The sequence below is a fragment of the Pararge aegeria genome, chromosome 11 (genome assembly GCF_905163445.1).
Source record: "Pararge aegeria chromosome 11, ilParAegt1.1, whole genome shotgun sequence".
NCBI classification, from domain to species: Eukaryota; Metazoa; Arthropoda; class Insecta; order Lepidoptera; family Nymphalidae; genus Pararge; species Pararge aegeria.
Genome location: NC_053190.1, coordinates 3,819,094 through 3,832,818, shown reverse-complemented (window position 1 = coordinate 3,832,818; position 13,725 = coordinate 3,819,094). Strand labels below are relative to the sequence as shown.

The 13,725-nt window shown below is 34.3% G+C and overlaps 2 protein-coding genes across 3 annotated transcripts in view; one reads left to right on the top strand and one right to left on the bottom strand.

Moving 5' to 3' along the window:
• Window positions 1–6,096, top strand: part of LOC120627536 (ATP-binding cassette sub-family G member 4) — a 66,855-nt gene extending 60,759 nt beyond the window's left edge. For both annotated transcript variants that reach the window (XM_039895541.1, XM_039895540.1), the window contains one exon: window positions 1,771–6,096. In XM_039895541.1, coding sequence (XP_039751475.1) covers window positions 1,771–1,929 — 159 coding nt within the window. In that variant the 3' untranslated portion in view covers window positions 1,930–6,096. The remainder of the gene's footprint in view (window positions 1–1,770) is intronic.
• A 5,806-nt stretch (window positions 6,097–11,902) lies between these two features.
• Window positions 11,903–13,495, bottom strand: LOC120627377. Its single transcript, XM_039895370.1, has one exon. The coding sequence runs from the start codon at window positions 13,493–13,495 to the stop codon at window positions 11,903–11,905; it is 1,593 nt and encodes a 530-aa protein (XP_039751304.1).
• Between the last annotated feature and the right edge of the window lie 230 nt (window positions 13,496–13,725).

Here is a 13,725-nt window from a genome sequence, read left to right as displayed (position 1 = left end):
ATTGCCGAGAGTGCGTTCGGAAACGCTTAAGTCTAGGATGCAAATATTTTGATATCATCATCATAACCGTAGTTTCACATATTTTTTATATCAAAAACCATCACAGACAATACCATGAACTGATTTGTATGACAATAACGAGCATGGCACAACATGACCTAAAACCAAGAGAATCAAAAAAATCGTATATTATGATACGATTTTTTTGATATAATACTAAGGATACTAAGGATTTTGTAAACGATGAACAGCTAATCAATTAATTGACTGTCAGATGGTGGTAACAAAAAAATCCTGGCAAATATTTTGATATCACCTACGCCTCAAATTGATGGACACTGGGCGGCATGGTGCAGGACGTGCTCCATGCGTGTTCCGTTTTGAATAATAAATTAACTGAGTCAAAATTAAATAAGAATACATATTTATGATATAGGTATGTAATAATATACCGCTTCATTACACTTTCACATGTGATCTCGCGGAGATGTCTCTTAAAAAGTTCAAACTTTGTATTAAACGTAAGCTTATAGAAAAGTCCTATTATAGTATAAAGGACTACGTAAACGATAAAAAAGCTTGGGTGTAAATTATTGCTCTAACCAGGTTGCTCTTCTAATAATTTAAAATGGCATTGTGAGATGGTGATAACAAAAAAAAAATCACCCGGCTAAGTTTGTTGTGGGCTTCTTCTTTGACCAGGACGCGTTTGGAACCCTCGTAGCTTTAGTTTTAAGTTTACGAATGTGGTTATCGCCATCATCTCTACCGTGTAATTCTTATGTGCGTATCAAAAGTGCCACCTATGGGCCTACTTGAATAAAGATATTTGTGACTTTGACATTGACATTGATCTTGTCGCGACCGGATTCGATTTCGGAATTAATAATTTCTAGGAGTCATAAATTCCGTATAAATGAGGAATTAAAAAAAAATACGTAATCAGTAAAACCTACAAAAGTAGTATTTTATTTATTTATTTATTTAAACATCTCTATTGCGTAGTAAAGGAGAAATTAAAAATATACTTTAAAAAAATGAGAAGCAAAAGGCGACCTTATCACTAAAAGTGATCTCTGCCAGGTAACCTTAACGATAGTACACAATAATACGAATTTTTATTTTTTTTACGAATTATTTTATAAATAACCAAGGAAACTGTATTTCAAATTTTCGTTAGAAGTTACTTTGCCATTTGTAATTATGTATTTATCAATAAATTCTCTTCTTATAATTCTAGATTGTGTAAAGCGTATAACCGAAAGTCAGAAATATGGTCAAGAAAAATATATATTTCTATCGTTGTGAAGAATCTTATATAGTTGTAAAAGTTGTGCTAACTTTAACCGCAGTTTAGTTAGCTGTCAAAAACCTGTATGATCCGACTGGTAAAGTCGGTTACCAGCCTCGCTTAATTATGAATAAACTATTTGCAGTATGATTAGTAGTAAAAATTAACTTTTAAAGTTCAAAGTTTATTATATAAAACATTAGCTTATAGAAAAATCCTATTATAATATTGAGAATTACTTAATTGCTCTTACTTCATAGCTAAATATAAATCCGACTGTGAGATGGTGATAACAAAAACTGTGACAAGTATGTTGTGGGTTCTTTTGTCCAGGGCGCGTTTGGAAGCCTCCTAACTTTAGTTTTAAGTTAACGAATATAGTTATCACCATCACCTAACATCAGTGGTAATATGGTATAAAATGTATGAACGCTTCAAAGTGCCTGTGAATTTTGAGTTTTCAATTTAAAAATTTGCAGGTGTACTGCCACTTCAAGCATCCAGACATCACTCTCGAAGAGCTGGATATGCAGAACGCAGACTTCACGCTGGATATTGCGGCACTGTGTCTTATATTCGTCATCTTGCGTATATCCGCCTTCCTATTCCTGCGCTGGAAGCTAAGATCCACTAGATAAGCTCGTTCTAAGTTTGTACAGTTCGCACAATCTCACTTGGCCGGTCTGAGGGCTCTCCGAAACATTTGCGCATGCGCCTGCGCAACAAATACTGTATTTACGCGACCACTTGAAATTTACGTCAGTCAGGTCAACTTAAATCGCGCGTACAGTTCGCACAATCTTACTTTGCCGAGCTAAGTTGTACGTTGTGTAACGTTACCACCGAAGTCAGACTACAGTTTAATTCTTGGAACTGATTTTCTACCTACGTTAACTTATTCGATCGCTTTAAAGTTAACTATTCATATGGTATCGAAGAGACGCCATCTAGTGACGATACTGTTTCCCAGTATTGTGGCTAGATGCCGCTGCTACGATACCATATAAATCGTGGATAACTATCAAGCGATGTAATAAGTACATTTAATTGTAAAATAATAAAAAAAAAATCAAATAATTTGTAATTTTTTATTTATTCATCAAATAAAACATGCAAACAAAATGGTTCGTACAAAAGGACAGAAAAACTGCATAGGTTTGTCCTTCTCTGGTGTTCCTATCTGCAACGACTATTATTAGGTATATGCTTAAAGAAATTCCAGCTGTCAGTGAGTCAGAAAAAACCTGCTACTTAGGAACTTATTATGCGTGTTACTTAAAAATTATAATACTGTTTAAATTTTTTATGAATGTTGTTACAATGATTTGTGTATCTTATGAATAAATAAGTAAGTTAAGTTAGGTAGAAAATCTTGCACTTGACCCTCAGTTCGATCAATCTCACTTTGTTAAGCTAAGTTAAGCTAAGTTGGCTTTGAAGACAAATGACACCACAGAAGTCTGACTACTGTTGAATAAACCTAACTGTATCCGCGCAACCACTTGTGACTTACTTCAGTCTGGCCATCTTAGATCGCGCTTTCTGTGAGGTGAGCTTTAGGGTGGGATCACTATTGAGTACTGATGTTTTCCGTACTAGTTTCGATAGCAAGTTGTTCTGCTATGCTTTGCGTACAGGCACAGCGACAAATAAGTGATTTAGCGTTCTGGTACGATGCCGCGTTTAAACCGTTTAGGTGTAAGGGTTCTATATAACCAATATACCAGATAACAGGTTAGACCGTAAAGATGACATTGATGTCAAGGGCTAACTTGCACAAATTTAATACATTTGGTTATATAACATATTGGTTAGCCCGTACAGGTGACATTGATGTCAAGGGCACAAATTTAATACATAGATGTCTAAATAAAAACCGCCTTGGTCGATACAATTATAAGAAGTATTTGGCTAGAATTTCTAAATTTACGTAGACGCTTAAATAAATTCTGCTAAATTTCGATTAATTGCTGGACAAATCTATCCCAAGATTTAAGGTATTTTTTATTATTTAAAATTAACCATTATTTAAAAAAAAACTCGCAAACACTTTGTTTTCTAAGGCCAAAAGTTATATGCAACTACCAAAGGTATCCCTGAAAAAGCTCATCTGTATATTCAGAGTACAGGGGCAAAAGGTGTAATGTTATCAGAACAAAATCTTGTGTGATTCCATATATAATGCTTAAGACTGATATGATAAATTAATAACATGGACTTTTTACTCAAGCTTTTCTTTATCTCATAATACTTTCATTACTTAAAGTATGACCCCCGCTATTAAAGAATGAAATATAAAAAGCTGCCTATGTCTAGATACAAGAACGTAGATAATAATGGCCGCTTCATTAAAATCTATTATTTAATGGCGCGGATTATGTACCTATGTTTTAGAAATAAAATAAAAAAAGAACGTTAATAACGCACTTAAATAAAAACTAAAAAATTGTTTACATTATAAGACTGGTATGCAAAAATGGACAATAATTTATCCAGTCGTGCTTCTCTTCTGCAGTCTAATAGAAGTGTATGTAGTTATGGTAGTATTAACCTATCCAGTTTTCATGTACAAGGTTTTGAAATTTATAAAAGGAATTACTTAAACACAACACACTCATTTTAAAAACACTTATTTTTACTCGATTTCCATATTTTTTTTTCGGTAAATATGCACCTTTTTTGTGATTTTCATGTGACATCACTTCTTTGGCTCCTGTACCCTTTTTTAATCTGTTAATAATATTAAAGTTTAGTTTTAACTTTTACATAAGTTCAATGTTGGGAGTAATGGGGTCTGATTTTCTATGATATTGGAATCGTAACTATAGTCCAGCCGTTAATGCGACAGGGCGTTGAAGCTGCGGATCGTGATGTAAATATTTGTATGAATTATTATTATCACTAAAAACTATTTCATTTCACCAACATACAATCTTTTAAAAACTATATATTTATAAAATATTTGTAAAATTCAAACTGCTTACACGCTTATGTCAACTGTCACTGTCAACTGACAGAAATCTGGAAAGCAGCGGCTGGATTAAAAATGCAATAAACTTTCAATTTTGACACCTCTTAGTACAAATAAAATGTCATAAATTGTAGTTACAAGTTACAATTTGTATGTCATAGCGAATGCGGGCTCCGAAAGAGTTTTTATAAGAGTTCTAAAATGAAACTTGAACGCAGTTATTGTGATAATAGGTGGTTTTTCGAATATACGTAAATGTTGATAGTGTTTTGTGTTAAGGGCGAATACGGTATTTGTGAGAATAGCTAATCATAAATGTAGAAATTCCATAAGGCTTATTTTAGCATACTGAAAAAAAAAAGTTATAAACAAAAAAAAAAACAAGCTTCTCTCATACCAGGATATGGGGGGAGGTGAGCATTTAAAAAAAAAGATGCCATTCATAGGTTTTTCGCTTCTTTTAGGCAGTTTGTAACACTAACTAACCTACCCGTTAGTAACGTTGAAAAAAAAAGGATAATTCCAGTATGGATACAAGATCGGTCGTGCTGAAATTGCTAGGTGTACGCTATTACACACACTTGAGGTATCAAAAAAAATATACAGTCGAATTGAGAACATCCTCCTGAAATGTGGCCTACTTGAAATATACGAAGTAGGAAACTGGCCCAGTCGAGCACAAACCTGGGTTCTGAAGGACGTCTTTGCATCACGGCTTTTTTGCCGCTTGTTTCCAGCTAGCTCACTCTTGGGGGTCTACCAACACTGCGCTTTTCAATGTACTGTCGCCACAAACCTTGGGAACCCGATGCCCATTAGCAAGTATAGTTTTCGCCCCTCTCACAAGACAGCGAGATGATAGGGTTTTTGAGAATGTTTAAAAAATTATAGTATGAGAAACAAATAATTATGACGCGGCTTATTAATTACGTAGGTGGCTGGTAGGAGCATGACAATTATTTATGATTACAGTAGCTATGTACAAAGTGCCTTCTATTTTATGCTTATGAAATTATGTTTAGATTATATTATGCAGTTTTACATAGATGTTTAAGAGTGTTTAAGGATTTAAAACTATCGGGAGTGGTATTTGTTATTGATAAATAAGTTGGTTTCACTCACGCGTGTTTTGTCGGTGTATGCCCGACTGAGAGATACGTTATGTTTACTTATACGTTATTGTCGGTATAGTACTGATGGTCAAATAAATCTGGTAGGGTCAAATGTGTTTTGGTCGGCGTACATCCGACTAAAACCATAAATACAGTTCACTCAGGCAAGTTGCAAAAAAATTGGCAGCTAAAAAAAGAAATAATCTTTAATAGTCTTCTATTTCTTGTGATCTTATTATGATAAAATAATAGATGCGTCAGGAAAACGTTATACATCTGACATAACGAAACAAAATTGACTTAGCATTGTCCAGCATGCCTGTCCAAGAATGAGATGATAACTTGTGAGCTGGGCTCATATGTTTGTGGAACTGTAGTTTCTCTAGAGTTCAGCAAACACAACCAGTCGGGCGTACACCGACCAAAACACGCTTGAGTAAAGCCTTTTAAAAAAATATATATTTAGACTGATTAGAAAATTGTCAAAAAATACAGACTGGTTTTTGAACTGGTGTATGAACCTGGAAAATTACTATTAACAATAGACGTAATCCGATGCTGTGAGAGGCGTGTAGAGTCTAATTAAATTTAATTTTTTTGGATTTACGAAGCGTGTTGGAAGCTCGCTTATTAATTGCGTCCTGTTTTAATAGTATGTTTCTATCTTTCATAATGTCACAAATGCCTATAAATATGTAATTAAATATATTGATGTTATAACATTTGATTGTACAATTATTTATTAAGAAATGCCTTAAATATTTAATATGTATCATGTATGAAATATTAAAATCGACAGCAAGACTTAAAATAATCTTTTTCTCAGAGCTGTGTAGTTTGAGAAGAGTTGATTTATAATAGAATATTATTAAAAAAAAAAACATAAATGCCTCAAGGAAACCTGAACCTGGAGAGGTCTTATTGCGATGTACGGACCGTTGAAATGGTTTCCCTGACCGTGCAATTCACAGTTCGCTCAAATAGTTGCACTCCATCAACACGCTACTTTACAAATTATGTGAGTATAAATATATTTAAAAAATAATTTATATACAGGAAACATAGCATTTTTATATCGACGACCAAACGCTATGAATTGACACGTCCATGCAAATTTATGAAGAATAGGCCTGCGCAGACCATATCGACTCAACACTGACTACTCAAATTAATGCATTTAAATGTGACCTTTATATCATGGGACTTTTTATCGACCCCCTGGTGGAGCACTGTGGCCTTATCAGTGGGAGGGGCAATTATGTTATTATTTATTTCAGTTTTCTCTAGACTAGTCTAGTGGAGGCTTCGGCCGTCGTTAGTCACCACCCTAAAGGCAAAAACCTGCTGCCAAGCGATAACGCGTTTCGGTACGATGCGGCGTAGAAACCGATTAGGGTTAGTCAGTTATAACCTAAGACTGTAATACAACAAATGTAACAAAGTAAATTGGTAAAAGAAATTAAAGATTTTGAACTAAGTTATTTTCGTTGTTAATCAACATTTCTTCGAACCGAGGCATGCATCGTGGTCACGACGTTGAATATATATTTAAGAAATGTTTTAAGAAAATGTATTTTTATTTAATTCCACGAACAACACTCCATAAAAAACAGCAATTTACTTTTTCACACGATATATAGCTCCCATTCTAGTCGAGTCGGTGTTGAGATGATATGATGTGCGAAGGCCATAACCTAATTCCTTGCTGTACAAATGCTTGTTAATTTACACAAAGCTTAAACTATGGGTGTAAAGTAAACAAGCATAAATCTGACATTTTAATGTTAATCAGAAATACTTATGTAACAATTAACATGTTATATTTGTTGGTTATCCTATAATTAAGCAAGTTATCACATATGGTTTAAAAACATTAATGGGCATAGCATACAATTTTTAAATAGGATTAAAAAGGCTATTGGAATATTTGAAATGAAATATTTATTTACAGGATTTATTTTTTATAGTAGGAAACCAAAGCTGCCTGTCTGTGTATTTGCTTAGTGCTTCTTAAATACCTACTCGAGGCATGTTAATGTGCTTTTGACCGTCACTAAAAATAATTTCTTCAGAAAAGATTATGGTTATACTAATATATAAGTTATATAAACTTATGAAATAATACACTCGCTGACACGCCCTTTCCTTGCTCGTAATATTAAATGGATATTTTAATGCACATATATCGCTCATTGGACTTTTGGTGGTGATAAGGATTGATATCGTAAGGTACTGTAGCCGTCTTTTCCTACTTAAGGCAGTTTTACATACGCAAGCGTATGGTCATGTTATTGCTATCGAGTCAATACGGCAGAGTTAAATAAAACTTATCGATCTTGTGCTCAAGTGTAAAATAAAATCGATAGTGCAGAAATTGCGACCGTCACACCATTAACATTAGGTTAATTTTACTTTGACAATATAGTGTTTTGATACTCAGACAGTACTACACGATTGCCAGCGTGCAATTTATTACAGGCCGATCACAAGTCATGCTCAAATGAGTGTGGCCTCTGCTTAAAACTCTAAGTTTAGGGGCGTGTCACCTAGTTAATTTGTATATTTTAAATTATATAACAAATGTTAAATGGTTCAAACTACCCGACAAATATTAATTTTGCTCATTTAGTGTTTTAAGTGGCTTGCCTTAAAATTTTCTTGCCTAGTTAAGGCGTGTTTAAGGAATATGGTAGTGTAATAAATCACACAAATCTCTTAACTTAATAGCTCTAAAAGTAACACACACAGTGTGTTAATAAATTTAAACCTCAATTACACTCTTTCATATTTATTTTGGTAACTTGTAACGGTTGATTTTCTTGGTCCACCATTATTATTTATTTCAATATTATTTGAAGTTTTATAAGCATTCGTTCACTGTCAAAGCTACTGAATTGTGGAATGCACTCCCATTGAACATAAGACAGACGAAGTCACTGGGCATATTTAAAATGCTGTTAAGGCTCATTATCTCGCTCAGTAAAGACGACTATTATTATTATTTTTATCAACTCAAACTCATATTAAAGTATTTATGATATTTTAAAATATGTATTAGTTTATTTATTTTATAGTATATTTTTTATATTTATTGTATATATATTTTTTTTAAATGAATATAAAACTTTAAAATGATGTTGGAAAAGAGCAATCTGCCGAGTTTCTTGCCGGATCTTCTGAGTCTGAGTGAGGAATCTGCCTTCCGAACCGGTGGTAGAGTCACTACAAACAGACTGACTTGACGTTCAAAAGTGCTTATTAATTAGGCCTACTTGAAATAAATGATTTTTGAACATTGAATTTTATATTTATCGATAGTATTGTTATATTTGTGTAGTCTGGTTTATGTATTAGTATGTAGATATTCGTATGTATGTACTAAATAGTGTACCTCAACATTCTTTTTTCTTTTTAGTTTTCTTAATCCTAAGGTTGCCTGGCAGAGATCGTTACTTAGCGATAAGGCCGCCTTTTGTATCCTGCTTCATTCTTCATGTGTTTGTTCTTTTTTTTTCTTGTTTTTCTGAGTGGTGTACAAATAAATAAATTATAGCTGGGTGAAAAAAATAATAACTTTCAATTATTCTACTGAAAAATCTGTTCTGTTTGGTAAGAAAGCAGTATACTTTCTGCCTTAACACAATATATTTTCTTTGTCTTTGACATGGTTTTCTTACAATTTTTTACATTACCATATTGCTATTATATTAATTTAAGTGTTAAGACTTGGATGGTGTCCAATTAGGGCGAATTTTGCCCCTCTGGCCAATGCCTTAGGGATCGTGGTATATTGTATTTGTACTTAGTTTTGTAAACGCATAGACAAATTATGGTCCAATAATGTTACGGTTAGTTATGGTTTTTAGTATGTAAAAAGTTTCTATATTTTTTTTTAATAAATGGTTTATTATAATATAACGTTCTTTGCCTTATTTCGATACCTCTTACTTGGTCCCGGCTTTGGAAATAGCGTTCCGGTACGCACAACTTTGTCTCAGATCAATACTTTTAGAGAAATAGCCTTCCTACAAAGAATTGTGCGGTGACAACCATTTATACAGCTGTTCTTACGTTGATGGTCAAGTTGGATCAACGATTACTATGGTCCTCTATAGATGAAGTTTAAGCAATAATAAATAGGAACGCTTTCATGTAGCTACATGGTATATAAAGGCTTTACAATAACATAGGAATGTCAATTTATTTTTTAGGTTATTGAAGTGATAACTTCATACGGGAGGGTAAACCGCTTCGTTACCTGACGCGTCACGGCGCCAGTCTGTCTGACGATTAAAAATAATTATGATACTAATAATGTAAATATAGAAAATTCTATGTATACTAATAATATAATTATATAATATAATAAAAAATGTACATTAAAGAATTGTAACTAAGAATAAAAAATATATATTTATTATCAACAAATTAATAAATAACCCTTTCTTACATTATCATATTAATATACACAAAATTTCAGTAATAACCTAAGCTTTTCTCAAGTAACACAATTTTAATATTAAATAGTTCAATTTACATTAGATTATATTTAGTTTAAGTTATCACTTCTGCCGGGCGCGGCGTCGCGAGAAAGGCGCGTTTTAAAAAAAAAAAAACTGATAGCCTTTAACAGCCTATTGCAGGACTAAAGACCCCTCGCAATTGAAGGGTTTTTCCATAATCACCACGCTAGGCAGATGTATTGGTGATCGTACTAGCGTCGAGGACGCTATTGCCAGTTCTCCTCTGTACATTAAAAGTATCACTAGTGGTGCTTTACGGGTCTCATCCCACAATGAGAAGGGGTTAAGGCCGTAGTCCTCCACGCTGGTCCAGTGCGGATTGTTGGACTCCACACACCTTTGAAAGCATTATGTAGAACTCTTAGGCATGCAGGTTTCCTCACGATGTTTTCCTTCACCGTTGTATCGGTGATTCTCCAATAGGTAGGAGCTCGACTTCATTTTCGGAGGGCCGAGTTCGAATCCCAGCACACTATCTCTCACTTTTTAGGTTATGTGCGTTTTAAGTTATTTTTAGTAATTAAATAATTGAATACGTAATAATTTAAAATTAATAGCCATGTGGTGATAGCAGATCAGAACACAGTTGTAACCACCCCTCCTCTTACCGCCGGTGTCGTACGAGAATAACGGAATATAACATAAAATGGGCAGCAGCGTCCTTTAAAGTCAAAGTCAAAAATATCTTTATTCAAGTAGGCCCATAGGTGGCACTTTTGATGCGTACATAAGTATTACAAGGTAGTGAGATGATGGCGATAACCACATTCGTAAACTTAAAACTAAAGCTACGAGGGTTCCAAACGCGCCCTGGTCTAAGAAGAAGCCCACAACAAACTTAGCCGGGTGTTTTTTTTTGTTATCACCATCTCACAATGTCATTTTAAATTATTAGTACTTTATGCTACCATCTTGTGATCACCAACCCGTATGCCCAGCGTAGTGATTATAAGCAAACCCTCCCGTTAGGAGAGACCTTTAATCAGCAGTCGTCTGTTATAGGCTTTTGGTGATTTTCGTTGTTTTGGTACCAAATAGTCAATAGTTCTTTGCTGCTCTGCATTTAAAAGAAGATCCAACATCGCGAAACGTTTTTTACCATTAATAAAAAAATCATCATCACTTTCAATCATCGGTGTTTTATACAAGTCGTTAAAATATCCATCTTGCCTTCGCTGCTTAATAACGCAGTCGCGAAATGAAGTTAATTAATCTAATGTTCTGTTGTGAACTCTTCCAACGTGACTTAAATTAAAAACTGCTTCTGGGTGTAACCATGATTCTATATTTGTCCTTTGATATTCCAGAGAATAAGTATTGTACAATTAGCCATAATGTTTGTCTTAGTAAAATATCCAGTCACGAATTGCAAAATCTAGGTTAGATTTATAGAAATGATAAGTGTCCTGATGTAAAGTTAATGAAGTTGTTTACATTGAAATTTGTTTATTGTTATGCTTCATTAAAATTAAATCTTCAATTTTATCACAAGATTTAAGATAACATGCAATGTCTATGTCTATAATTAAAATAGGTAGTAGTAGAGTTTTTAGTGACAGAGCTCGTTTATACTCTCGAAACATTTGTTGTGAAAGAGCAACGTACCTACAGTGGAGGTCGGAAAATACTTAGTCGAGTTCCGCTTTTCATACATCCCTTTTTTAGATTCCCTTCCGACTTTCAACCGGCCACGAGAGATTGTGCACCAACTCGAAGTCAGTGTCAAACAATTGGCGCGCTTTCAAAGCGGCTGGCAGTTCATGCCTGAATAGGCGTCGGCTACTTCAAACACTGCACATATTACTGTACACCCGCAATCTGTATGCCTGAGTATCTAGCAAATAATTAGTTAGTATTTTATTATTTCATTATTTTTTTTAAATTAAAGTAAATGAAACAAGACGGCACTTATGATCTGTTTATTTAATATCAGATTGTTTAAAGATAATATTTCAATGATAGGTACGTGACATAGTTACCAAATAATTAATGAGTGCAGTGCAAACTATTTGATCGCAGGAACTATATCTAAGCGAAAACTTTTATTATTTTTAAACTTTTTAATAATTAATTCCATTATGAAAACTACCGCCGATAATATATATCCAAAGAGTAATATGTACCATGGTACATTGACATGATAACGTTCCTTTTTGGTCTTAAAGTGGTATTTATCACGACGTTCATGATAAAGAAGATATAAAAACCTTTCGATGAGTCCGTTTTCTCTCATTCGCAGCGTTTGCATGTTCAACTGTTCGAGCATCGGAAAACCTTTGTACAAATAAATGGCATATATTGTTTTAGTGAGAGGCTTGTGGAATGTATATATCTCATGGTCACCCCATTCGTCACAGAAATTGAATTTGTTATATTTGTACAACGAACGTATCACCACTGTATACAAATCGTCAGATTGGCGGACGGTATTAATACTTTCTAATAGATTGTCACAACCATCTCGCTGATGCTTCCAAATAGAATCATTGATTTTCACGGATGACAAGTAACCTTTAATAACGGGACTCACACATGGTTGCATATTGAACTTTGCCAAGTCTTCTTCCTCAGATACCTGATAGTTGCTTAATGGATTGGTCGTCAAGCTTACCAGATTAGACACGTAGTAAACGTTTATGATGTAAGCGAACAAAACCCAGTGAATAAAAAGGTACCTTGTAAAGAAGTTGCCCCTAATTATATTTCCGGCGAGGAATAGGTACCCTACCATCTTTAACATAATCCGGCCCTTGTCCCTCGGGCGAACTAAGATGATGAAAATCAGGAAGTAAACGAGAAAGGCGAAAATGAATACTGTCCAAACCGTCCCGTCGAATTCTAAGTACGTATTTTTCCAAGATGCGACCGCCGTAGCTGTCTTGACCTGGTATGCAATTTCGTCGGTATACGCTAGATGCTCACAGATGTAGTGAAATGCTTTGGCTCTCTGATGGGTCAATATCATACCCCCCAGCATCATATCTGCTTTTCGCTTTTGAAGGAAATACAAAGGACCAACAGCGTTCACGCCGTTTTCTATCATAGAAAATTCTTCGCCATCGTCAGAATAAGTAAAATTTATTTGAAAGTGTTCTAATTTTCCGATTTCACTTAACAGTGCCTCTTCGATTCCTGGCAATTTAGAGCCATCGCTTTTTGCGGGATTAATAGAGTATGGAGGCCAGTGGGGGAGGATGGCTTTGAAGGTGCAGTTTCTAAGTCCCGTTACCAATTTTGGCGGGTATAAGTTCTCTTGTGACTTTGAACATTTGCCGTACTCGATTATCCTGTCGTAGCGCTGTCCACATCCGTAGTTCTCGAACGGATTGTACGTATACAGAACGGGGTCTTCACTCCCGTCCATGACCAGAACATTGCTAACGTGATATTCCAATAGAAGGTCAAATACTTTTCCTAAATTCATTTTTGTTAAATCACTAACCACGATTATGAATCGTGCATTTGGATTCCAAAAGATTTCGTTTACTAGATCGGGGAAATTTTTTTTGAAATCAGTGTAGCTACCTGAAGATATAAAATATCCTTGATTTTCAATTTTAATCCTCGATTTTGACTGTCTCAAGACTATTGTAACCATTTTATCGTTATTCAAAGTCTTAACGAATTCTTTATTCTTATTATTCATTTCCACGATTGTTAATTTTTTGCCTTTTTGAAAATAGTTTTTTATGATATCACTTAAGCATTGATGAAAATCTGTAGTAGAATTGGAATGGTTGTATGAAAATTGGGCTTCGTATAAGGCAAGAATGTTAAAGACAAACGCAAGATAGACGACCAACATTTTAGAAAGTTCTAACACACTGG